This window comes from Sminthopsis crassicaudata, chromosome 3 (assembly GCF_048593235.1).
Source record: "Sminthopsis crassicaudata isolate SCR6 chromosome 3, ASM4859323v1, whole genome shotgun sequence".
Taxonomy (NCBI): domain Eukaryota; kingdom Metazoa; phylum Chordata; class Mammalia; order Dasyuromorphia; family Dasyuridae; genus Sminthopsis; species Sminthopsis crassicaudata.
This window is the reverse complement of record NC_133619.1, coordinates 469,268,678-469,296,313: the sequence shown is the minus strand read 5'-3', so window position 1 is coordinate 469,296,313 and position 27,636 is coordinate 469,268,678. Positions and strand designations below refer to the sequence as shown.

At 37.2% G+C, this 27,636-nt stretch overlaps 1 protein-coding gene across 5 annotated transcripts in view; it reads right to left on the bottom strand.

Annotated features, from left to right (window-relative positions):
* The window catches only part of DCLK1 (doublecortin like kinase 1), a 387,769-nt gene extending 369,372 nt beyond the window's left edge, over positions 1–18,397 (bottom strand). For all 5 annotated transcript variants that reach the window (XM_074303493.1, XM_074303494.1, XM_074303491.1 and 2 more), the window contains exons 1-2: positions 18,097–18,397; positions 12,309–12,698 (exon numbers count right to left, since the gene is read on the bottom strand). In XM_074303493.1, coding sequence (XP_074159594.1) covers positions 12,309–12,684 — 376 coding nt within the window. In that variant the 5' untranslated portion in view covers positions 12,685–12,698; positions 18,097–18,397. The remainder of the gene's footprint in view (positions 1–12,308; positions 12,699–18,096) is intronic.
* Between the last annotated feature and the right edge of the window lie 9,239 nt (positions 18,398–27,636).

The following is a 27,636-nucleotide window of genomic DNA, read 5'->3' as shown; positions in this document are numbered from 1 at the left end:
TCCCATCTTGGCACTTTCTTTCACCTTCCTCTACTCCATATATTCTAAGAACCAGTTCTAATGGCCTATGTGCTATTTCTCAAATGCAGCACTCCACCTCTCATCTTTGTGACTTTACAAAGGCAACCCTCCATTCCTAAAATGTTATTTTCCTTTCTCACCCCTCCCATCCTATTGCCCTTCTCACTATTGTCTCTCTAGTATTTCTGACCTTTTTCAAGACTCAGTGCAAATACAACCTTCTCTAAGAGTTCTTTCTCAGTTGGCCTCAGCTCCTAGAGCGTTCCTCTCTAAAGCTACCTTCATCTGCTCTGTGCATATTTTGTATAGACTTATTGTCTCTCTCAATAGAAGATAAACACCTGGAGAGCAGAGACTCTCTTGCCACTTTTTACACTCCCAACATAATGTTCAGCATATAGTAAGTGCTTAATAAAGTGCTAACTATATCATAGTCTACATTTTAGCCAAATAATTTGCTATTCCTCATAAATAACAATCCAATCTATTTCTTAGCCTTTGCCTAGGTTACCTTCCATCTCTCCATACCTGGAATGTATCTCCTTCTTAGCTCTGTTTCATACAATCCTTAGCTTTCCTCAAGTTTCAAGTGCCACTTTCTATGTGAAGTCTTTCCTGGTCTGTCCTCACTTTTGCCCAGTTAGAACTGGAACTCACTCCCTCCTTAAATATTATTGTTCCCATTCAATTTTTGTCAGGTCTGACTCTTTGTGACCCCATTTGAGGTTTTCTTTGTAAAGACACAGGAATGGTTTGCCATTTTTTTCTCCAGCTCATTATATAGATGGGCACACTGAAGCAATCAGGGTGCTCAGGGTCACACAGCTAGTAAGTATCTGAAGTTAAATTTGATCCCAAATTTCCTTACTGGTCCTGCTACTCCATCCACTATACCATTTAGCTGTCCCTACCCTTAAGTAATTGTGTATATATTTATCTCTGCATGTTGAATCTTTTATACTCCTGCCTCATATTAGAATGTAAACTTCTTGGGGCAGGGACCATTTATCCTTTTGTTTTTTTATTCCCAGAACCTAACTGTGTCTTTAACTTTAAATGTTTATTGGATTGAACTAGCTCTAGTTCTAGCCTTGCCACTGACTATTTTACCTTGGGCAATTCAATTATATTCTATGAACCTCAATTTTCTCTCTTGTCAAGTGGGTATAATAAATGCTCACAAAGTTGTTGTAAGGAAAATCCTTTATCAATCATAAAGGATACAGCACAATGAGTTGAGCTATAATTGAATCATTTAGATCTTGAAGGAACTTTAGAAACTTTTTATTAAAGGTCTACAATTTTAAAGATGGGGAAATGAAATGCCAGAGAAGTTGTGACTTGCTAGAGGTCATAGACCACAAAGCAAAAATTTGAACCTATATCTTCCAAATGAAGAGCTTTCTTTCCCCCTATATTATACCATCATTTATAAAATAAAATTTAAAAATGAATTTACTTAAAAAAAGTATTTCCCAGAAAACTAAGTTGGATCTTCCAACAAAGAAGAAATCAATATGGTGGCCAATATAATGGTATTCTGGATATAATGCTGTAGAATCCACAGGGGAAGGTATGCTGCTCCATTCTGATTTCAAGTTCTACCTACCTACAATGTCACACCTGAAACTCCATTTTCTCTAATAGATGCAGGGCTTACTTAGAACATCACATTTCCCCAGCAAGCCATATCCAATGTGACATTCTCTAGATTGAAAATTCCTTTCTTTGGAGAGTTCAGTTAGGTTCTTACTTACTTTTATCTACAAATTCTAAATATAGCATGTTGAATTTATTTTAAATGTAAGTAGTCTGGAATGAATTTTACTTTTTTCTAGTATAGAAACCACTTCAATGCAAAATCCAGCAACCACATTTTACTGCTGTTTTTAGGTTAAAAGCTAGGAGAGAATTAAATATCCATCCCATAGTAAAAAATTCAGAAAAACAGAACCCTGAGGTGAGCAATATGAGAGAGTATGGTTTACTGAAAAATCATAAAGTGCCTTCTGAGCACACCTAGACTACACAAAATATCCACTTTATCATAGCATGCCTGAAATGCCCTGATTTAGGAAGGACATTTTGATTGCACTGCTAAACACCAGGAAGATTCCCCAAAGTGGTTTATGGACTCTTCCTCCCTGGAAATCTTTAGAAATATGATAACTTTGCAGTTTAAAAGCATTCTTGCCTCAAGGGAAAAGTGGGATAGACAAACTCTGAAAAACCACATGCTGATTCTCTGAAAAAAACAACAGTTACAGAATCAGATCTGAATTCCATAGTTATTAATTCTGTTGCCATGGGAAAAAGTAACAAGATCTTCTTGATCCTCAGTTTCCTCATTTGTAAAATAGAAATAATGTATGCATTATCTAGATTTGAAGTTAGAAGAGCTACTTATTCCCTATATGACTTTGAAATAACCTCTTTAGGGATTTAAGTTTCTTCATCTATAAAATGAAGGGACTGTTTTTAAATGATCTATAAAGTCCCTTTCAATTCCCAATCCTCACAGGATTATTGCAGGAAAAAAAGTATTGGGAGTTATTGTTATTATTATCATTATATAGCAATTAGCCTTCAAGAGCAGGAAATATAAAGCCTCAAAGCTGTGTTTCCTGACATCACTGTTTCACTTTTTCACAGGGTGAGAACTCAAGTACAGAATAGACTCTACTCTTTGAAGCATCTCAGCAGGGGTTGGGGGAATGGAAACAAATTTGAAACCATTCAGAAAACACCATTCAGAAAAGCATTTTCCTACTACCATTTTGTAAAATTAGTTAAGAGTCTTGAACTATCCTATGTCCTATGTTTGGGGGGAAAGGCATGACCTTGATGAATCACCAGAAAGAAATGTCAATGAACAGGAACAATCAGCCATACAATCCAAGGAATCTCCCACTGGGATTAGAAGCATCCAATCTCCATTTATTTGAAGGAGCAAAAGAATGAGCAAGGAAGAATACAACAGAGAACTGTATATTTCTCTGTTTTATCCCTTGTGTCTCCTGAAGTTATAAGAAACAAACAAAAAAATTGAGATGAAATGAGACTCTCCTCCTTCTAGCTTTAGCACCATTCTAATTAACGTTTCTGTGTGAGACTTAAAGAGTTGTAGCAAAGTCAGAGCAGAAGGGATATGGTGATAGATCTTGAAGACAGAAATGGGATTATCCAATACACTTTGTCAACCTTACTTCTCCTAGGTGCAGATGACTGATAAGACAACTTAGAACAAACAGTATCTAAGGTTATGTGGAGGAAAAACTACAAAAGGTGACTGTATAAAAAGAAGGTATCTGGGTAATGCAGTCCTTAGTGTGATGGTCTTGGAACTTGAAAGATTCATATTCCCGAGTTCAAATCTGACCTCAAATATTTCTTAGCTATGTGAGCCTGGCACATTACATAATTCTGTTTGCCTCAGTTTCCTTATCTATAAAATGAGTTGTAGAAGGAAATGGCAAACCATTCTAGTATTTTTACCAAGAAAATCCTAAATTGGGGGTCATGAAAAGTTGTACATGTTTGAAATGACTGAACAACAATAACAAAATCTAAAGAATTTTGTATTCTTTTGATACTACTGTATTTTCAATTATCTAATATTTTTGAGCTCCAACTATATGCAAGGCATTTCCAAAGGCTGGGGAGACACAAAGAACTTTGAGATAGGTCTCCTGCCCCCAAATATCCTACAATCTAGTTGGAAATCATACTATGAAAGATTTAGAGCAGGATGGGACTTTAGAGATTGGGTGGTCCATGTCCTAATGAGGTTGGAGGGAATTTAAGCTACTTGCCCAAGATCATATAGATAGAAAGCATCAGGCTCTCTAACCAAGTTACTACACAATCTCAGCTGCATTTTCCTTGTTTTCTAAGGATTTAATCAAGCATTTTTTTCAATAATAATCCTGTGGATTATGTAACAGAGGGGTTAATAGTTCCATTTTACAGAGGAGAAGACATGTCATAGTAGAGACTGGACTTGGACAAGCTCAGACAGTCACATAGCAGAGTCAGAATTCAAACCCAAGGCCTGTGATTCTAAATTCCTTGCATCTTCTACTGCCAAGGAAACAAAAGCACATGAAAAAAGGGGAGCACAATGCAGACAATACACAAGTACTACCTAAGAGGTGCAATGTTTTAGATGAATTCTTATAGAGAAATAGGTCACCCCTGGCGCATTTAGAGAAAGTAAGACTTAAATTGGCCTTGGAAAAATGGATAAAAATTCAAAAGGTATGTGACTATAATGGTATTTTCAAGTGGAAGAAAATGGTTTGAGGAAAGACTTGGAGGTAAGATAATATACCTTTTTTGGGGGATGGGAATGGAGATAGCAGTAAAAAGTCAACTTTAGGTAAATCAGATAATTCTTATTCAAGAACAAAAGAAGGAATAGAAAAGTAATTATTTTAGAAGCTCCTGAATGCCAGACAACAACACTGATTTTATTTTGTCTGTTATAAGAAACATTGAAAGTTTAACAGAAATCAAAAAATCACAAGTCAGAATTGGAAATCATCTAGAAAACATATATAGTCCAACCTTCTGGGCAGCTAGATGATACAGTGGATAAAGCACCAGGCCTGGAGTCAAGAAGATCTATGTTTCTTTCTTTGCTGTCCTTTCCTGACTTTGTTTCATTTCTCCTTCTCCTTCTCCTCCCCATCTCAATCAGAAAAAAAAAATGAATGCTCCTATGGGCAAATAATTGGTGAGAAGGCACATTGGAAAATAGAACACTGGTGCTGGAGTCAGGAAGAATTGAGTACAGGGACAGCTAGGTGGCGCAGTGGATAGAGCACCAGCCCTGAAATCAGGAGGACTTGAGTAGATACTTAACACTTCCAACCAGTGTGACCCTGGGCAAGTCACTTAACCCCAAATACCTCAGGGGAAAAAAGAATGAAAGAAAATGGCAAACCACTCCAATATCTTTGCCAAAAAAAAAAAAAAAAGAAAAAAGAAAAATCCAGGGATCATGAAGAGTTGGACATGACTGAAACAATTAAACAGGTCCAACCTTGTAATTTTAAAAGTAAAGAAATTAATCCAGGAGAGTTTTGAGCAACTTGCACAATGCCTCACATGGAATAAGTACTACAGTAGAGATTCAAACCCATGTCCTCTGACTTAGAAATCAGTGATCTCTCTATTATATTACATGGCTTCCAGTACAGAGTGATAAAAGAACTTGACCAAAGCCTTGCTACAAGGTAGTGATAGCCTAGAACTAAAACCAATGATTGCAGTCCTACACATGACTTTTTCTAAGACAAACCTATATCTGTTTCTTTCTAGCTTCTACCCTGTGCTCCCTGTGGCCTGCTGAAAACCTAGAGAAAATACCTAATTCTTCATCAGCATGAAATGTTTAAAGATAGGTATCAAACCTACCTTTAGGTCTTTTCTATGCTAATCATCCCAAATTCTTTCACTTGATCATCATTTGGCTAGAACTTGAGCTACTTTACCAAACTGATAGCCTTTCTCTAGTCACTCCCAAGTTTACAGAAATGTCATCAATCAAATCATTAAATGAGATAAAATTTGTAATAGCATAGCACAAAGCAGGTACTAAAAAGTGCTTATTCCCTTCTTTCCTTGTCCCCTCTCTTTTCCTAGAAATGAGGTACTCAGAACTGAATATAATACTGTAGCAATGACCTGGATATAGGGGTTCAATGTGCTAGATTAAATAAGAAAATATTTCTAAGGCACTTAGCACACTATCTGGAACATAATAAATACTATGTAAATGCTTATTCTTTTCTTCTCATAGTAGCAAAGTAGTCCTTCCTATTAGGTAGTTGACACAATGGATAAAATTCAGGGCCTGGAATGAAGAAGGTTCATCTTCCTCAGTTCAAATCTGGTGCTGTGTAATGCTGGGCAAGTCACTTAGCCCTGTTGACTCAGTTTCCTCATCTATAACATAAGCTAGAGAAGGAAATGGCAAACCACTCCAGTACCTTTGCAAAGAGATCCCAAATGGAGTCACAAAAAACTGGACATGAGTGTATGACTGAACAATAATGAAAAAATCCCTCCTATAATTCTCAACATTCTATCTCTCTTAATATTCTATCTCTCTTAATATAGCAACAATGGGATTTTGTTTTTGCTTTTTTGGATGCCATATAATACTGACACACATTGAAATAGCAATCCACTAAAATATTTAGATCTTTTTCAAAGTGCTATCTAGCCATGTCTCCTGCAACTAGTACTTGTGAGGTAGATACATTGCTCAATAGGTTCTGAGGTGCCTTCCAACTCCAAGATTTTGAGGTATTTTTTTACATAAATGTAAATCTTTATATTTATCTCTGTTAAATTTCACCTTGTTAAATCCATCCATATAGTACTCAGGTCTGTCAAGTTCTTTTGGGATCCTTACTGTGGGCCATTTACAGTTTGGTAAGTATGTCATCTATATCTTTATCTAAGTCAACTCAAGATCAAACACAAACACCTGAGCATTCCATTAGAGAACAAATTCCAAGTTGATATCAAACTCTTAATAACTACTCTTACCATTCAATGAAATCTAACTGTACAAATAGCAGGTCCATATTACTCCATCGCATTCACAAAAAGTAGTGTGACTTTGTAAAGGCCTTCCTTCTTTATACAATTACTCAGTTATTATTTTATATCTTTACCTGTACACACATTATTTTTCTTCCATTGTATGTAAGTTACATGAGTGAAGGAGGTTTTTTTGTTATTTATATTCTCAGTGCCTAGCAGAATATTGGGAACCTAGCTGATAATAAGTACTTATGGGAAGAAAGAAAGGACTGGGAGTAAGGTTATTGCAATGAGAATAGAAAAAAAATCACAGATGGGAAACAATGCAAAGGGTAGAGATTAAAATGATGTAGGCTAAAGAAAACAAATTTAGGAGAATAAGTAAAAGGAAAAGTATTCATCATTTGTTTAGATAATATACCTCCTCTGATAATTAGTATCAGTTAATTATTATGAATATATCTAAAAAGGTGGAGAATGAGGAATTTCCTATAAGTGACTTTATTTTCACTAATGAAATCATTACACATCTCACCTTTTCTAAGGTCAAAAAGAAATACTTTACTGGTAGATTAAATATCTTGTCCAATGTGACATAGGCTTAAAAAAACCCCCAAAAACAACATTCCCTATTCCAATGAATGAACCTGAACTTGAGCAATGAACAGTCTGGAACTATCATGAAAAGGAAGACCATCCTGAGAAAAGAAAGAGACATAAGGGAGTCAATCAAATTTCTTAAGTAGGTAACATGGTCAGAACTGTGGCTTTAGAACTAGGTAGCTGGAATGGGGATACTTTTGTAAGTAAGAAGTGATCAGGCTCTGAACCAGAGGGCTTTGTGAGTAATGACATGAGGACAGAGGCAAGAGATATAAGGAAGGCAAAAATGGCAAGACTTGGCAAATTCTTGGATACAGGGAGGGCTCCCAGGTTAGGAACTTAGGTGACTGGAAAATTGGTATTACTTTTGACAGAAATAGGAAGATTAGGAGGAGGGATAGAGGGAGAAAGATAATAAGTTCCATTTTGGCCAAGTTAAATTTGTGACACTTAGGGAATATCCAGGTGAAGACATCCAAGGGGCAGTTAGAGATGTGGAAGCATCTTGGTACATAGACTTGGGAATCATCTGAATCAAAATGATCATGAATGCATGAAATTTTAAAAAAATCAAACAAATGAAGATGTAGAGAGGAGAGGGTCAAGAAAGAGCTTGGGGCATACTCATACATAGGAGTTGGGACATGGATGATGAGCTTGTAGGAGCCATCAAGAAGGATTCTTCATGCAGATAGGAAAACCAAGGCAGAAAAGTATCAGACAGGGATATAGAGCAAAAATTCCTAAACTGTATGTGGAAGTCATAAAATTTTGATTTCTTCTCAGCAAATATTTTATTTGTATACCTGTCTCATGAAGCTGCATATTTGGGGTCATGTAAAAATTTCTTACAAGTGGAAAAAATTTAAGTCCTCATTGTAGAGTGCTGGCTCTATTCAGAAGGCCTCAATTCACATCTCATCTCCATTTTTTTTCTTTTCTTGACTAGCAATGCTCCTCAGTATTCTGCATAGAATAGGTAGTTGAAAAATGTTTATTAAGGTGGACTTTTATAGCACCTTTTCCCCTAAAATTTCAAAATTCTTACATTAATATTCCCTAATTTACTGTCATTACATCCTCAGAAAGGTAGTAGGCAAGTAGGACTACTGAGGTACAGTGATATTAGAGGGCTTGTCCAAATTCTCAAAGTGAATCAGCAAAAAAGTAAAATTAATATGGAATGTTCCTTATTAGACAACAATCTAAATCTTTCCTTTTCTCTCTAATTTTAAGAGAGCTCACTCATAAGGATGCTCATCCAATGGACTTCTCCAAGAAATCTGGACGATAAAAGGTCATTTCTGTTCACAGCTGGAAATAAGCAGACAAGTTAAAAAAAAAGAGCAAGGCAGCATGAAGCCTGTGAATAGTGGAAGTCACTCCTATATTGGCATGTGTATCACTGTAAGTAAGAATCTCTGATTTTGAAAAAGGAGGATGATGTGAGAAAGTGCACACACCTAAAAAGACATTACTAGACAAATATACCTGTCATTCACTCTTTCTGAAAGGATTTAATTTGCAACATAAACATCACCATACTGGGAAAAGAAAAGAAAAATGAAAAGCCAATGATATGTGCTGAAAATGACATAAAATTAGTATGTATAGGGAGAGCGATGATCCTAATAATGAATATGAAGCAATAATTTGCATTTTTACAGACTAAGCAGGAAAGTAATTGGGCAAGAAGCAAATCTGAATGAATTTCCAGCTATTTCAACATTAAGCACAGCTGCTTGCTAATTGTTAGTGTTATAAATTAGGAAAAATCTGTTAAAACTGAAATAAAGTTTGTTTTTAAAGGAAAAAAAACACCAATTGCCAATAGATGAACTTCTGTGTTGCACTGTACAATTTAGTTACAAGGAAAAACTATTTTGTTGATTTAATTTTTTTTAATTACCAGCTAACAGAACACAATGCCACCCTTCAACCAAGGATTTCAAATGGTAGGAACCACAAGCTAGTTAGTGAGAGAAGCACAATTAGAGGAATGGAAAGAGAAAAGACTTTCTGGAAGAAGCATCAGTATGCTCTGGTAACTCTACTCCTGGAGTCTGTTCATTGTTATAAACATCTGTTTTAAAGGAGAAATGAATAGGTATAATTATACAATCATCATCAGTGTCATAAGAATGCATTTGGGATTTGGCTTATGCTAAAAGCATACACTTCTTGGTTTATTTGCAAAAATCATCAAAGAATGACAGGATTTCAGAGTTAGAAGGGACCTCAGAAGCTCTCTAGATCAATACATATGCCCAAAAGAAACCTACCACAAGATACTCCATGATCATCCAGCCGTTACTTGAAGACCTCCAAGGGAAGAAACCCCTTTTGGGTGGGTTCAATGGTTAAAAGTTATTCCTGATACCAACCTTGTAACTTTAAAACGCTTCATCTCTCCTAGCTCTTCCAAGGTCAAAAAAGAATAAATCCAACCCTTATTCCACATGCCAGCCTTTCAAGAACCTAAATATATCAACGATATTCTACCCTCCACTCCATTCATAGCTCCAGTCTTTTTTCACCAGGCAAAACATCCCCATTCTCTTCAAGTAGTTTTCATGTCATGGATTTAGGCCTTTTACCATTCTGGCTGCCCTCTATTTTTCCAGCTCATCAACATCCTTCCATTCTATGATGCTCCAGAATTGAACATGATAATAACCCAGGTAGATTTGACTGGGAAACTTTATGAAAAGTTTCTAGGAAAAGGTCATAAGTATAAATCAATGTAAATCTGAATTATCTACCTCTCATTTGACAGGCAGGAAACAGGGACATAGAGAACTTGTATGGCCTCTTGAAAGGAAGAAGGGAAATTCTTCAGAATTATTCATCAATATCTGCTATCCTCTAGTTGAAATTCTTCCTAAGGGGTTATCATTATGGTGATTTTTTCCTGGCTGGCTTTGCATAAGAAAATCTAGTCCATAAGAAAATCTAGCAGCTACATAGTGCAATGGATAGAGCACCAGCCCTAAGTCAGGAGGATCTGAGTTCAAATATGGTCTCAGATACAACACTTGACCCTGGGCAAGTCATTTAATCCCAATTACCTCAGGAAAAAGAACAGGAAAAAAAAGCCAGTCGTAGGTGGGAAAACTAAGGCACACAATGATTCAAGCCACCAAACTTTAGAACAATCATCAATTCACTGCTATCCTGGAATAAAGATTTTGAATTTTTAGTATTCTTTGCTACATTAATATATTTATATAGACAACCTTTTATATTTGATTTAGTCTAATATGTGATCATTCCTTTAAGAATTTAATAATATTTCTACTTTAAATAATTAATAGTGTATACATATATGTACCTTACAAAAACATTAACAGTGATGGTATCCTTATGTTTGTACCAGATAGAAAGAACAAAAACATTTTATCAGTACCCCCTCCAAAAGATGCTATGTGGATTCTTCTCCTTTAATTTACTGGAAATGCCAAAGTCTAAATAAAAAGAAAAAGGCCAGACAGAAGCCAAGAATTATCTTGGCAGCAGGATTGTTCATTGAAAGAGGACCCTGAATCCATATATAAATAAAAAAATAAAGCAAAACAAAAACCAAACCTCAAGCTCTTTCCCACTCCCTGAAGCCTGTAACATCCAGACACACTAGTGACCTGCTTGGCAACCCATAAGGGAATGAAAGGAGAGGCAAGCAGGGACAGAAACAAGAAGTCTGTACTATGGACCAGTGCTGACACTGAGCTCAGGACATATTCTCCAGTTACAAAGGAAGAGATCCTGCCTAGTGATCAGGAGAAACATATGAGGAGGAGGGAAAGGCAACAAGAAATCCCCGGGGTGAGCTGAAAGGGAAACTTTATACCACCTGAACTAGCCTCAAGGTAGAAACCAGAGAAGGCAGAAATTAATGGCATTCAGCCAGAAGGATGCTCTAATAACTTGAAATCAACATTTCACAGTTTTAGGATCCACTCAGAATAAAATAATTAAGAGTGAGCAAAGGGCAGCTTCTACAGAGAAAAAGCTCACAGAAATCTTCAATAATGCTGCTCTTCTTTTTCTGTGATCTTTTTTCTCTTTCCTGTATTGCTATAAACCATTTCTGAAACCATCAAGAAAGGATCCACTTTAGTGCAAGTTCTAGTTCTTACTCTCCAACAGAAATTTTTTGCCTTATCTCCAATGAAAGTGCTGTCTCCTTTAAAGGGATTTGCCAAATGTATCCACAATGGTGAAGAGGGGAGGGAGAATGTAGACCTTTCTCTCTGCAAAGACAGGAGACCACATACTTTACCCTTGTTAAAACAACACACACACACACACACACACACACACACACACACACACAAACACAAACATACAAATAAAAAACCCACACTTGACTCCACAAATCAAACCTCTACTGAGTCATCTTTCCAATCAACATTAAAGATAAAATGTTAGTTTTTGAAGACTTTAAATAGGTCTTTTTGTAGCTAAGCTTAAATAAAATTCTTCACAGTAAAGAAAATAGTATTTTAAATAAAAAAGAAAATGGTAATAAAGGAGACATAGTACAATCTAGGAATCAGAAGACTTGCTGTCCAGTACTGGTTCTGCCAAAAGTTCATTTACCTTTTGGGGCCTCAGTTTCCTCATATCTAATATGACATAATAGAGCATTTCTAATAGAACTAGTATGAAGAAAATACTTTTCAAATTGTATTTAATAATCATTTAAAGTTTGCAAAATACCTTACATAAATTATCTTATTTGTTCCTCTCAAAAATCCTTTGATGTTGGTGCTATTATTATTTTACAGATAAGGAAACTGAAGCCAAAAAAGTTAAATGATTTTTCCAGGGTCATAGAAGTAGATAAGAAAGATACTTTTTGAGTGAGAAGAAAAGATGACACAAAGTTTCTGATTTTCACTTTTACTTGCTACTTGACCTCATACCATTATTATTACATTGTTCAAATTTTGTTCAAACTATAATAAACTGGATTTTTAAATATATAAAATGCTGTACCGTAAATGTCATCTTATTCCACCTTTTCTAAATCAAGGGAATGCAAATATTGTAATTTCAGAGCAAAACAGAACACTATCTGGCAATTTAATATGTGCTATAATTTTTGCTTTCCCTACTTCAATGCTGACCTTCAACTAGTTGGTCCAAGGTAGAAATCTTCTTGAGTCCATCGATGGTGTAGATTGTTCTCACTCCCTGGGGCAAATTCACATTGTCGGACAGAGTTCTGGTCAGATCAGCCAGAAGAGCCTCAAAAGACCTAAACCGGTCTGGGGAGATGGCATATACGATCCCTTTGAAGTAGCGGTCTCCATTACGATAGAAACGGACTTTCTTGGCTTTCTTCTCCGAACTGAGGGTCTGCAGAGTGCGGGTGCGGTAAAAGCTGCAGTGGGCACTATGGGTTGGGCTGGGAAGGCCATTTACCCTAGACCCTCTGCCATATCTCTGCGCTTTATCCCGCTCATCAAAGTGTTCCAGTTCCATATCTCTCCCAAAAGACATGTTCAAGATAGAATCTAAGAGCAAGAAAAATAAACACAGAAACACACATTGTCATTTTCAATGAATCAACAAGCATTTATTGAAGGCTTGCTATATGCCAATTGAAGACAAGATTAATAGGCTCAGGTAGAGAAAATGCAACTATTAGGAATGCTATTTAAATGACTGGCATTGTTTAATGTAGCTTCTTGGCTGAAAGAAAGAATTGGAGTCTCCATCTTAACAACTGAAACTTTATATTTTGATAGAAGGAAAGAAAGAAGAGTGGCTTTAAAGTGAAGTATAAAAGAGTTTATATGTTATTGAATGCTGGGTCACATGATGAGAAATTCCTAAAGATAAACTAAGAAACATTATTTGGAGGAACATTTCTGTCTATGTCTTGCACACATATTCTCTCTCTCTCTCTCTCTCTCTCTCTCTCTCTCTCTCTCTCTCTCTCTCTCTCTCTCTCTCTCTCTCACACACACACACACACACACACACACACACACACACACACACTCTCTTTCTCTCTCTCTCTTTCTCTCTCTCTCTCTCTCTCTCTCTCTCTCTCTCTCTCTCTCTCTCTCTCTCACACACACACACACACACACACACACACACACACACACACACACACACACACACCCCTAATCAAAACTAACACAATCAAAACTTGACATTAGTTTTATTCTAATAAATAAATTCCATTTCTTCTGTGGAGGGGAATTCATTGTATTCTACAATTTGAGTGAACAAAAATGCATTTCTAAACATAGTTTGTTTCTTCTTTTTTGTTTCTGAGTAGAGTAGAGCTAAGAGAAAAGGGGCTTGTTTCATCTTTTGAAACAGAGGATGAAATCCACCATCCCACTTCCCTTTCAGTTCCCTTCTTCAACTCTATCACCTTTTGAGAATACCTGTCCTGACTTAAATCTACAGAGCTTTGCTCTCAGCTAGCTACCTCTTTAAAAAAAAAAAAAAAAACTTCTACCTCAATATTTACTAAAATGTCATTGAATAATAAATAATTTTAAATGCTTCCCCTAGTTTTTGAATTTTAATATGGAATCTTGAAAGCCCATAGCTTTCATGACCCAAAAGAACAAATTCTAAACTGTGAGTTTCATGGGCCTTGACATAAAATTGGATAAAAGTACTTTTGAACTGGTGACCTTCCCAGTGCCATTTAACTCATACCACCAATGGAATCACCTATTCATAATGTCAAATATAATATAACTTTAGTGTAACCTACTCTGACATTCAAAAAACTTGAGTGAATCAAGTTAAAGTAACAATGTACAAGAATTAAACATTACAGTGGAAAGAACACAGACTATAGAGTCAGAGAAACTGGCTCTGATTTGTATATTGACATACTACATGTGATCTTAGGTATGTAATTCTGGGCCTTCACTAAAGAATTTTTAAATCTCCAATGAGGAGATTAAAGAAGATGGCCTCTGTGATTCCTTCCAATTCCAGATATATTATTCTATAACCCCACAAACAAAAGGCAATTAATAAAAAACACTCTAGAAGAAGTAAAATTATTAAAGATTAATATGAATAGAGACATTTGTTCTGTCATTTTTCAATTAGATTCCTTAAAAGTAAAACTGGTCCTTTAACCATAATGAGTATGGGCTTAAAAAAAAGGACTCATAATGCAGAAATGCAAGCTGTGAGAAAATTGTGATTCAATACTGGAACTATCAGAAGGGCAACATATCTTTAACCCTGAAAGAAAGGAAACAACTCAGACTTTCTGAAAGCACAGTATAGCTTAACAGCTTCTAATTCTTTGTGGAAAAAAAAGAAGTTGCATCCTTCTCATTTATAAAATCAACAACTTTTTTATAAATTGAGTCACTTCAAATAAAATATCATATAGTGTCATTTTAGACAAGTATTAAGGACAAGAGCTGGCTGAGTGGTTATTCAATATGGGATATGGAGTATCCTGTTGTTATATATTTCCAAAAAGACAGATCTCTTGTTTTTTCATTCTAGAGGGGCGGGGGAAGGAAATGCTGCCAATATTCATGCCAAGAAACCAGCTCATCAAGCTCTTGACAAAACCAACATTCCCCACAGTTCTAAAGCTGAAGCCAAGATCCAATCTGCTTTTGTGGGGTTTGTTTTGTTTTAAGCCAGTTGTAATTCTCCCACCTCTTGGGGGTCACTCCTAAGTTTATATATAAAAATCAGGGGCAATACTACAGAAGCTATGTTGTATAGTGCCTACAACCAGAGCACCCAACGTTTACCATGTGGGAGGGCAGCTCAACTCAATTCAACAAGTATTCACTAAGCCCCTACTATGTTCCAGGTATTGTATTGGGGATACAAAGGCAGAAATGAAAGTGGTCCCTGCCTCCAAAGAGTTTATGTTTTACTGGATTGCAAGAATAAATTTGATAACTGCTACATTGATAGTGATGTGAACTGGATCAGAGAATTGTAATAATGGGACAGGAACTACCTAATAAGAAAATCCTCTCTATCAATTCATTTTGATATCACCCCTTCCACTAAGAAAGGTACCATGGACAAAGTTTTATAAAATAAGAGTTGCAACCCTACATGTGGTCACATAGATAAATGTGGAGGTTGCAAAAGAATTGGCAACGGTAAAATTTTCTCAGGTGAAAAGGGGTTGCAAGTGGAAAATGTTTAAGACAAACCCTAGAGCACTAAGAGATTAAGTGAATTATCCAGGGTCACACAACCAGCATACAACAGAGGGGGAATCCAAACCCAGAGTCTCCTGGCTTTGAGGCTTGCACTCCATCCATTATGCCATACTGACTTTTTCCTCCTCACCTAAACCCAAAGTTTATCTAGTCCAGGAGATCTTTACCTTTTTGCATCCTAAACTTCTTTGGCAATCTGCTTATTTCTATATAACTTTTTTTATTCGAATACTTTTACATGTATAAAATAAAATACACATGATTACCAAAACCAGGCCAATTATATTGAAATAGTTTTTTTTTTAAGTTTCCAGACTCTACCTGAATTAAGAACTTCTCCCTACTCTAGTCCATGGACTAATTTCTTTTATCTCACTATGCCTCTTACTCCCTTCCCCCTCCTTTCACTCCAAGTGGCAATTAATAGATATGCCTCACAAATTAAAATGATCATTTTCAAAGCTGTAACTATGGCTTCTAAAGCCCTCCATAAACTGGCCCCCTCCTACTTTTCCAGTTTCCTTACTCCTTACATTCTACTCTCTACACACATGATACCCATAGTCTACTTATACACAACACTATCTTTACTCCAAATGCTTTCTCTGGCTGTCTCCCAAACCTGGAATTGTTTCTCTCCTGATCTTCTCCTCCTATCTTCTTTCAAGTCCCAGATAAAAATTTCCCTTCTGGAAGAAGCTTTTCCTAATTCCCCTTAATATTGGTGCCTTTCTTCTCAAACCCAATTTATCCTGTGTATATAGATTATTTTTACATGGTGGTTTGCGTGCTATCTCCCCATTAGATTGTAAGCTCCTTGAGAACAGGGACTGTTTTTTTTTTTTATTTCCTTTGTATCCCCGATGTTTAGCACTGTGCCTTATACCCAGCAGGCATTTAATAAATTCTTCTTGATTATAATTATCTGCTGTAACAAACAAACAAAAAAAAAATCAAACAATAACCCAGCCCAAACCAAAAAACTAGGCTCTTCTCCCCACCAAGCAGAAATTATAGGAATTCTATTCTAACCCTAATCCCAATCTAGAGCACATATAAAGTATATCAGAGATAGGTAAGGCTTTCCTAAATTTAGCTTGACTGTCTTATTCATAGAGCTTGTGTGTCTCTCAAAGTAAAGAATGTGTTTACTTAAACTTGGATGTTGAACATAAAATATCTCAGTTTTTTTCTCATTCATTCACCTACTAGCTAGGAAACACAGGTACTAGGGCCTGTGAAGAATATAGAGATGAATAACCTCAAATACTGACTTGAAGTGTCAGAGGAAAAGAGGTTTTCTCTCAACACAAAGCTTTTCCTACAAGGTTACCATTCCAAAAACTAGGAATCTCTTGTTTTCTTTGGAATGTCTAACCTTTTAAAAAGACAACTTCCTCATCCCTTGCATTATCCAAGGGATTCCATTTACAGCCTTACACACACACACAGACACACACACACAGAGACACATACACACACAACACACACACACATCTCACCCATGTCTATTGAAAAATTACACTGCAGGTGAATGGAAGGCATAGGATAAAAGACACATATACTTCAAGTATTGTAAGTATATTGTATATATAGATACCACATATATGTATATTTATACATACATAATAAACTCTCTAAATGCAAAAAGAAACTCATTTCTATTGTTTAACAGCATGTAAACCTTATTTTAAGGTTCATTCTAGTGTGCATACATGTGATGTTTCAAAAAACACTGCCCTACTTTTTTTGGTACTAAAGAAAGGTGACTGATTATGTGGAAATATACACCATCTCATCTACTCATTCACACCCCTGCAGTGCAATCAGTGAGTGTGACTGGAATTTGTTAGATTCAAGGCATTCAGAGGTGCAATATATGCAAGATCTGCATATTGGATTAGACCTTTTCTCTCATCAGTGATCCTGTTCAAACGCTATCTTCAAAAGATGTCTCTTTTGTGGGCCAATGCAGGGGTTGTGTCTTCCAACCCCCGCTCTCTCTAGGAGGAAAATACCATTTCCTCCCTGCATGCTTTTAACACTGCAGGCGCTAATCTGTACATGATGCTGCCTCGCCATCAGAACTACACAAGCAAATGTAATTACAGCCCAGGCTACAGAAAAGCCCGACCCAAAATTAAGCCGGTCACCCCTTAAGGTGCACAAGCCTCGCCACCACACGGTCAAAACCCGACACAATAAAGGCCTGGCCCCACCACTCAGTCAACGAGGAACAGAGTTGGTCCCCGCTCCACAGCTGACTCTGACAATGACAAACACCTTTCTGCCTCCCCATTCCTATTCCTTTCCTTCCATCCTCGCTGGAAACGTGGGGCTAAAAAAGCGCAAAACGCAGTCTCCCGCTCCCAAGTCCAGTCTCTCCCTTTTAAAGTGGCACCGGCCACTAGACAAAAGGGTCCGGTACCCACGGCCCAGGGGCCCAAGCCCACACAATGCCCCTGGGCTGGGCAGGGCTGGGCTGGGCTGCTTCGGCTGCCGCCTTTCTAGGAACAGTCTGGAGGAGGAGACTGCCTCTCAGGAAGGCTGCCAGCCCGGGCCCTAAGCGCTGCCTCTAGAAGGAATAACTGGCCACAACCCGGAGACGCTTGGGTTGGGGGAGAGGCGAGGGTCTGCCCGGTCGCCCCTGGGGCTCTGCAAAAGAGGCTCAGGCACGCGCTTCCTTTTTTTCTTCCTCCTCTCCCTCCTCCACTTATTGCAATGCACTCACCGGATCCGCAGAGAGACACTGCCAAGTGTCTTTGTTAACGGTTCTGTCTGCTGGCCCCTCCGCCGCTCCTCTCCTCTCCTGGGTGATGCTGCTGTTGCTGGTAGTGGTGGTGGAAGCAGCTACGGTACCAGTAGTGGTGGTGCTAGCGGTGGTGGTGGTGGTGGTGGTGAGGCTGGGCTGCAGCAGCTGCTCGGGCTCCGCGTTTTCAGCTTCTGCCCTTATTGCAGTGATTTGCATTAGCCCGTCCTCATTGAAATGCGGTTCTTCTCAGCAGCCTCGCTCTGCCACTCTCCAGCTTCTCTCTAGAGGAGGGCGGCGGCAGCGAGCGCGCTCCCTTTTCTTCGCTCCCTCTCTCTGCACCCCCCACCCCTTTCCTCCTCTCCCTCCTTCTTTCGAGCACGCGCCTGAGGCCCCCGCCCTCTTCTCCTTCCCACCCCGGAGTTAGGTGGCTTCACGCCCCCTCAGGGCTCCCTCTGGTCTTGGTGATCTCAGTTCCCCGATCCCCCACCTGACCGCTGCATCCTGACCTTTTTCAGGTCCCCCAGGACTTGAGCCACTGGGTGCGAAGGGCCATTCTGGGAGCGACTACTTGAGTGTCCCCTTGACGGGAGTGGGGAAGGGAACTTAGAGGGAGTACCCTAAGGGGTACGGTGAGGGCAACCGGTACTTAGTGAAGATGTTTGAAGGCGGAGGGCAAGGCGGCTGGGGAAGGGGCAGAGTGAAAGGAAGGGGCTTAGGGCTGTGTCAGCTTCCCAAATAGGGGGTGGGGCACAAAGGTGTGAGTGACAAGCAGTTAGAAGACAAGAAGGAATTGTAGTTTCTTCCACCACGATTCCCTCAGATTCAGCCACTACTTCCAAGTCTAGGATTATCTCCCTCTCTCTGTCTCCCCAGTCCTGTCTCCCCTCTCCACTTTTTTATGCAACGACTTCTTCCCCCTTTAATACTTCATCGCCTCTTTCCCTAGGGATGACCTGATCAGTACCACCAGAAACTGTAGCGAGCTCCCAAAAGACTGTCCCAATCCTCTGCTTGTCCCACGGGGCTGATGGCGCCAGACATGTTCATATAATGCACACCAACCCCCACCTGCCCCGAAGACATTATTGTCACCCAGCACTAGAAATGCTGACATCCTCTTCAGATCTGAATGTCACACTAGACCCACAGACCGTTGGGTCACTGTTTTCTACTGGAAACATTAAAGCAAAAATGGGTTCCTGGACAATGGAAAGCCCCTATGACCTAATCTGGAAACTCATCCCGTTCCCAGGAATCCTCCCCAACATCTGTGATGATGATAGCTGTGTCCAAAAAAAAAAAAAAAAAAAAAAAAAAAAAAAAAAGTCTAGAGAATGTAGAATCTTAGCTATAGTTTTCAACCTGAATTTGGGATCAGTTAGACCAACTTCATCATTTCCATCCCTTTCCCCAGCCACTACCATAAATAGGCTTAATTTCTCTCTCATGGTTTACATATTTCAAATGAAAAAGGTTATCTTTTGACACTAAGCTGCTGAAATGAACTTTCTATCTTCACTTAGTCCATAGGTACTGATTATGGTAACTAAAAAAATCATTTTAACATTCTTTCAATTTGTTGCAAATCCTTAAAAAAATCATCAGTTACAAAAGACAGCTCAAATAACATGCATGTTACATATTCTAATAGTTGCATTGAAGTTTTTCAACAGCTGTAAGGATAGCAGAACAAGGTAACCAACTTCTCTAAATGCAAAATATTGAATCTATATCCAGCATCTTTGGAGGTAGGGAAGAAGCATGGAAATAGAGTAAACTATATTCTTGAAGAAGATAGAGATAGTTTCTTTTATTTATTCTAATCAATAACCAGGAAAATATTCCTTCTCACAAAATACTCTAGTAATTACAACACTTCCATCCCATCCCACATATGTACTTTAGGATTTTTCTCCTTTACAATTTTTAGCTTAATTCCAGCTGTCTCAAGTACCTCCACAAAATGTGGAAAAAGTCTCATGACCCAATGTAGCCAATTCATTGCTTAGCCTCTTCTTGTTCCAACTACTTATTAGAAACAAATCAGGTATTTTTCAAAGTAATTTTAACTCTTTCAGGAATCTAGGTTGCTGCCATTTGGTAATTAAATAATGTGGGACAGTGAATGGTACTCTGGTAGCCTGAAAGAATAAATGCAACCTTTACATCTGGCTTATTTGTGGAATTAAAATGCAATTATTTAGCCAACAGAAGTAATCCTTTACCAAAGGGTACTTTAGTGGCCTGAAAGAGTTAATGTTACTTCCAACAGGGCTTAACCATGCCAGAGAATAGCCTAAGCTGGGAGAAAGCCTTGACTCAAGTTTCATGAGTTTAAAGTAAAATGCCTCCTTGCTGAAATAAAATTAACTTCAATTCAATTACTCCATAGGTACTGATCATAGTAATTAATAAAATCATTTTAACATTCTTTCAATTTATTGCAAATTCTTAAAAAATCATTGAATTTGCAAAAGGATCTTAAGGAAAAAAGTTAAGGGATCTTCTGTCATTTCCTTTAATTTCTTTAGGAATTATTCAAAGAAGTCATTAAATTGACTCTAAAACTTTATCTGCCTTTTAAAACAAACTTTCATGGAGTCCCTGATATCTGCAAAGCTTTGTTCTAGGTGCCAGGAATACAATTGGGAGCTCCCTGATGATTTCATATTTTGCTCAGAGAAGAAATCATCTTCTAATAGCCTGAAGTCACTCAGACATCTAAACTCTTACATTAAGCACTTTCTCATCTCTTCATTCCACCATATTATAGCTGACCAAAACCATATTTTCCTTTAATTCCCTCAAAGCAAAAACACTCAGTGAGAAGTTACTTGGCATCCCTGAGAGGTGTTGTTTTTGTTGGTATTTAAACTTTACTTTATGTTCTCTTTAAACTCTGTGTCAACTACTGCTCCTGAATTCCAACTAACATATACACAGTCATACTACCATCATATACATCTCTACATTTCTCATCCAGGTCTACTTTGCAAAATTGTGCTCATATATTAAGAACCCTTAGGTTAGATAAAATGAACTCTATTCAGTCAGTATAGCTTTGGGCAAAAGTTAAAAATCCAAAGGGCTGTGCCATAATGAGGTCATATGATTCACTTATTCTAGGACAATTCATACTAAGATATAAAATGTAGATGTAAAATCCTTTCTTGAGAGAATGTTCTGATAAGGGGATGGCTCTTGGTATCTTAGGCTGGGGATGAGAGGATATTACACAAACAAAATATAGAAAGAGGAGAAACAGGAAAGACTAACTAAAACCTCTAGCATTTTGCCTAGGGCTGGACTGGTTCCACTGACTATCAGTGGCTGAAATACTACAATTAACAATTCATTACTTTGAACTTAATGATATCACTGTGTCTAGATAAAGCTGAGCTGTGTTGCTATTGTCATTCCTGGCATGAAGGGGTGGTACATAACTGGGAGATCTAAATAAGAGGAAAAGCTACTGCTGCCGAAAGGGGATAATTAAACTGACTGAAATCATGAAACCATTTGGTGGATTTGGTTGTTCCTGGAACAACAACCAGATCCAGGTCTAAATTCCAGGGTATGGATTCAATAACTGTACTCCCTAAAAACATCCCTGACAAGGTATAATACTGTTTCCCTCCCAGCTTGGAGAAAACAGGTAAATAACTTGAACAAATTATAAAATGGTATAACTTCTCACCCTCTCTATCCTCTCAGGTCTTACATAATTTTGCTTTCCTTAGCACTTTCCTGAAGGGTTATATGTCAAAATTTTGTTGTAGGATAATAATTATTACTAATAATAGCATTTATATAGCAACTACTATGTGCCAGAAACTGTGCTAAGTACTTAACAAATATTGTGTCATTTAATCTTCATAACAATCCTGAGAGATAGATGCTAATATTTATCTCCAATTTATAGTTGGGGAAAATGCAGTTCAGTGATGAAGAGAGCCATCTACACGCAGAGAGAGGACCATGGGAACTGTGTGGACCACAACATAGCATTCTCACTCTCTCTGTTGTTATTTGCTTTCATTTTGTTTTCTTTCACAGTTTTTTTTCTTCTTTCTTGATCTGATTTTTCTTGTGCAGCAAGATAACTCTATAAATATGCATACATATATTGGATTTAACATATATTTTAACATATTTGATGTACTGGGCTATTAGGGGATTAAGTGGGGGGAAGGAGGGGAAAATGTGGAACAGAAGGTTTTGCAAGGGTCAATGTTGAAAAATTTCCCATGCATATGTTTTGTAAATAAAAAAGCTTTAATAAAAAAAGAAAGAAAGAAAATGAAGTAAACAAAGGATGGGTGACTTGCTTAGGATCACATAGTAAGTGTCTGAGGCTGCATTTGAACTCAGCTCTTCCTTACTCTAACCCCAAAATTCTGGACCAGTACATCACCTAGATGCTTCTGAATTAAGTGAAGTCTGTGACAAATTTGATATAACAGCCTAATTGTGTTTCTGACAAAGTGATCTTCCAAGACTCATCTTCACAAGAGATCAAATATGGGTATCATATGAGTTTGGGAAATTAGGAGAAATTGCTCTCCACTGAGAAGTTCACCTATTATATAGCGGCCTATAAGAGCCATAGCAGGAGACAGAGTCACTCCCAATGGAGGAAAAAGCAAGAAGACGGAGATGGGCTAAAACTATATGTGTTGTGATGAACAATGCACCACTAGTTTAGAACTACAGAAGCTTGTTGCATTTCAACTACAAAGGAACAGGATCAAATTGTGATTGCCCATTCTATCCAAGAGAAAGAGTCTAGCACAAACTTCCAATCTAGGAACATGAATAAACAGAAGAAAACTTAGAACACAATGAACACTGTGGGTTAAGAGAATTACAATAAAATTACCAAAAATAAGAGAGTAATTAAATAGCAAGAACAAGTAGAGACTCAGCAAAAGATTGGCTTGTCCAAAAGAACTCCAGGAGTTGAAAAAGATGAAATACGAAAGAAAACTGAAATTAAAATCTAAATTAGAACTCTTAAAGAAAAAAAATGAAAGAACAAATAACTTAGAAGTGAAGGTAGAAACCATTACCAAATAACTAAATAAAATTCATGATTTCAGGAAACAAGAAATATGAAAAGAAAAATTAAAAGACTGAAAAATTAGAAGCATATGAAAATAATTTGCTGTCAAAAACAACTCACTTGAAAAAATGGGTTGAGAAGACATTGTTTAAGACTCATTATTCAGTGGAGTCAAGATGATAAAGTGACAAAAATTAGTATAACAGAGCCCTTTCACAATACTTCTTCAAACAGACCTAGAAAATGTACCAAACTAAATTTTGATGGGGGAATCCTGAAAAAAGGAATAATGTGTCATCTATGTAGCTCAGGTCACCATGGGGAGACAGAGAGGTCTACACACTCTGGAGTTGGAGGAAGGCCAGTAGAATATCATATGCAAAACACTCTGGCACCCAGGTAGAAGCTATGTGCCAAGGCAAAAGAAGATCCCAGATCTATATTGGAATACCACAATGGGAACAGATGCCAACTGGCAATTTCGTTGCCTACTGTCCTGTTCTGGTTTTCAGATTCGGGGAGTTTGAGAAGGGGACTAATGTCCAAGGATAGCATTTCTCTGTAGGGAAGGCCTGGGCAATGTGCCTAGAAAGGTAGAAGCTGAGAAGCAAGAAGCAGCAGTGAGATTCAGATACCAGTAGCAGAATAGTGTCTTAGTTCTAGCACCCAGTCTCCATAGGCATAATCAAGGCAGGAATTCCAGACCACAGGGGAGCCTAGAGTTTCACCACCCTGAACCAACAGAGCTTTCCAGCTATATTATAGGGGCTGAGTCCAGAAACATTCAAAACCCCAAATCCATGTCAAGAACTTGCAGAGCTCAAATCAACAAAAAGAAATCAGAGTTTACCCAGAATCAGACTATTTTGAGAACAATGTAAAATTGCAGTTCCCAGGCTGTGCCTTGGATGCAGGAATAATATAATACTCAATATCCCCAAGAAAACAGCAACAGGATTAGACAAGATCTTCTCTTCAGAAGTACCTAGAACCCAGTATTAATATAAAATCAGGAAGTAGGCTGGAAAAATGAGCAAACAAAAAGCTATTACAGTGGCAAGGAAGCTCAAGACACAAACCCAGAAGATGAGGACTCCAAACATTTACAGGCAAAGCCTCAAAGGAAAATTACAATTCAGGCACAAACTCAAGTAGAATGCCTGGAAGAGATGAAGCAAGAATGTTTTTAAGTGCTAAAAATATTTTTATAAATTAAAAAAAATGTGCTTGAGGAAAAAATTGGAAAAGAAATGAAAACTAAGAAGAAAAAATTGGAAAAGGAATTAGCTTGGCATAAGAAGTACAAAACCTTGCCCAAACAACAAACTCTCTGAAATTTAAAATGGAACAAATAAAAGTCAAAGACTCCATGAGATAATAAGAAACATTAAAATGAAATCAAAAGACTGGGGGAAAACACAGAAAACTATGTAAGGGATATTATAGAAAAAAGAACAACTAACCTGGAAAGCAGATCAAGGAAGAAAATAATTAAAAGTCATTGGGCTAACCAAATGAACTGATCAAAAAAGGAACTTAGAGAGGATATTTCAAGACATCTAAAAAGAAAACTTTCAAGATCTTAGAATTCAAAAGTAACATAGAAATAGAAAGAATTCACCTGTTGCAAAATGAAAGCTCCCAATCATAGCCAAAATCCAGAGCTTCCAGATCAAACTAAAAGTCACACAAAGAGTCAGAAAGAAACGACTCAAATACCAAGACGCCACAATCAGAATCCCAGAAAACTTAGCAGGCAACATCATAAAAGAGTAAAGATACTGGAATATAATATTGCATCAGGCAAAACATATACAGACTTAATAATCAAAAATTACTTGCTCAGCAAAACTGAATATAATCCTATAAAAGGAAAATAGATTTTTAATGAAATAGAGGACTTTCAAACATTCCATATGAAAAGACCAAAAGTTCAAACCTCAGAATTAAGAGAAAAATGAAAAAGGTAAACACAAAAGAACAAACCTAAGGGAACAAGAATAAATTGCTTATGATCAAATACAATGAAAAGATATATATTTATATTCTTTCTGAACCCTATCATTATCATGGGTCATAGTCTGGGAGTGGATCTTTATATTGTGATAATATTAAGAGATGAATGGGGGAAAAAAGGGAAAAGGACTACACTGAGCTGATTGGGGAAAAGGAAATGGATAGGAAATAATATCTCACATAATCAGATTGTACAAGTGGATGATCATTTAATTCAAACATAATTCCTCCACATTTTACAAAAAACTGAGGCCCAGGGAGGTTGAATATTTTGCTTAAGATCAAATATTAAAAAAAAAAAGCAGAGTACTTAAAATCCAAATCCATGACATCCAATTCCAAGGACAGATAGAGATCTCTAGCAAAATAACATCTAAGATCCCACTTCTGTGCAATATTACCTTGCAAGGTTGTTATGAAGATCAAATGAGATAATGCATTTAGCATAGTCCTTAGTATATAATAAGAACTATATAAATATTATTGTGGTTCTCGTTGCTATTTCAAGCATTCCCATTCTATCTTTCCCATTCTGAAAGTACAAGGAGTATTCACAGGTTGATTCGTCCATTGATTATCAATGGCTTTGAACCTCTCTTTATCCAACTAAAGAGGAATTTGGACATAGCAACAGCAGCTCACAACTCCTTGAGCTCAAGAGATCTACCATTCTTAGCCTCTCTAATATCTGAGATTACAAGTCTGGGCCACCATATTTGACCTTAGTCTCCCCCCTGCCCCTCCTCTCTCTTTCTTTTCTTTTTTTTTTTCAAGAAAATTGGGGTTAAATGACTTACCTAGGAACACACCACTAAGTAAGATTAAGTTTCTGAGGTTAAATTTGAACTCAGGTCCTCCTGACTCCAGAACTAAAGCACCATCCATCCACTGCCCCATCTATCTGCCTCTTCATTTTCTAGATGAGGAAATCTAAGCCACAGAGAAATGAAATAATTTATTCAATGTTATAAAAGTAGTAAGCAGCATTGTGGAGATTTGATCTTGTCTTCTCACTCTAAGGGTAGCTTGATTTCTGTTGAACCACATGTGAATAACAAAAAAGAGAAGTTAGAATGGGTAATCAGAGAACATGGGACATTCCAGAAGGATGGTTCAATTGAGGAGAGAAGTAGTTTAGGTTAAAAACATCATAGAGGTAATAGCCTTGGAGGAAGAAGGAAATTTTAATAGGCAGAGAGTGAATGCACAAATGCACAGAAGCAAGAGAGTTAAGGACAAGATCTAAGAATATCCAGTAATCTACTGTGGTTGGAAGATAGAGTACAGAAAAGGGAAATAATATAAAATAAGGCCAGAAAAGTAGGTGGGAACAAGGTTATGGAGGCTTATATCTTATCCAACAGGCAGTGGAGAACCACTGAGAATTTTTTTACAGTAATGCAATGATATACTTGGACCTATTAATTAGAAAGAATACTTAGAGAATAGTATGAAAGATGGGTTGAGTGAGATTATACATAGGGAAGGCTGTTTAAAAGATGTTATTTAACGATTCTATTTGTAGTATAGATCCACTCCCACCTCTTAGGCACAGTTTTTAATCTGAAGAATCACAAAATAGTGAGAAGAATCAGGATTTATTCCTGTCTGACACCTTATTTTCTAGTACTAAGTCAAGCCAGTATCTGAAAGAAATTGCTAATAATGAGATTAGATTTACTTTTTCCTCAATCTTGGCAGACCCCAGCCAGGTAGGGGACTCACTATGTGCTTTTCAGGTTCAGGTGAGCATAAATTCTTTCATTAGATTGCTCAAGGATAGGAATAATCTGCAAGAAATGACATGATCAAAGTTATGTCCCCCTTCATTAGAATAGGTTCACATCTCATTTTAATATTCATTCTCTTTTTATTTATTAACAAATCAGAGACACCCTAAGAAACATCTATTCTTCTAAGACCATATAAGTGATGAGTGGATTCCATAAGAGTCTTTGGCATCCAAGAGTGTCACTCACTCCTTTTATTAATTATTGCTAGCATGATTGATTGCCTAAAAATTATGGCTCCTAAACTTTTTTCTCCATCACAACAGAAAATTAATTTGTTATATGTAAAATTTCATCTACTTGGCATAAGGATCCATAAAATGAGATACATTTGAAAAATGTGGGTCAGTAATAAAGAAGAATAAAAGCATGCTATTTTGATTTTTGGTTTATTGTCTCAAAGGCAGTATAGTATTATAGAAAACTGTTGGAGTTATAGTAAACACATGGATTCAAATAGCTGTTTGATAATAGCTAATTGCACCAGCCTCTCTGAGGCTGTTTACTCATCTTTAAAAATGGGTATTCAAATACCTATATTATCCTTCTCACAGGATTGCTGCATACATAAATCTAAACTGTCATCAAAATCATCATCATCAATACCACTATAGTTATCATCACCAAGAGGTGGAGTTGAGGTGATAGAAA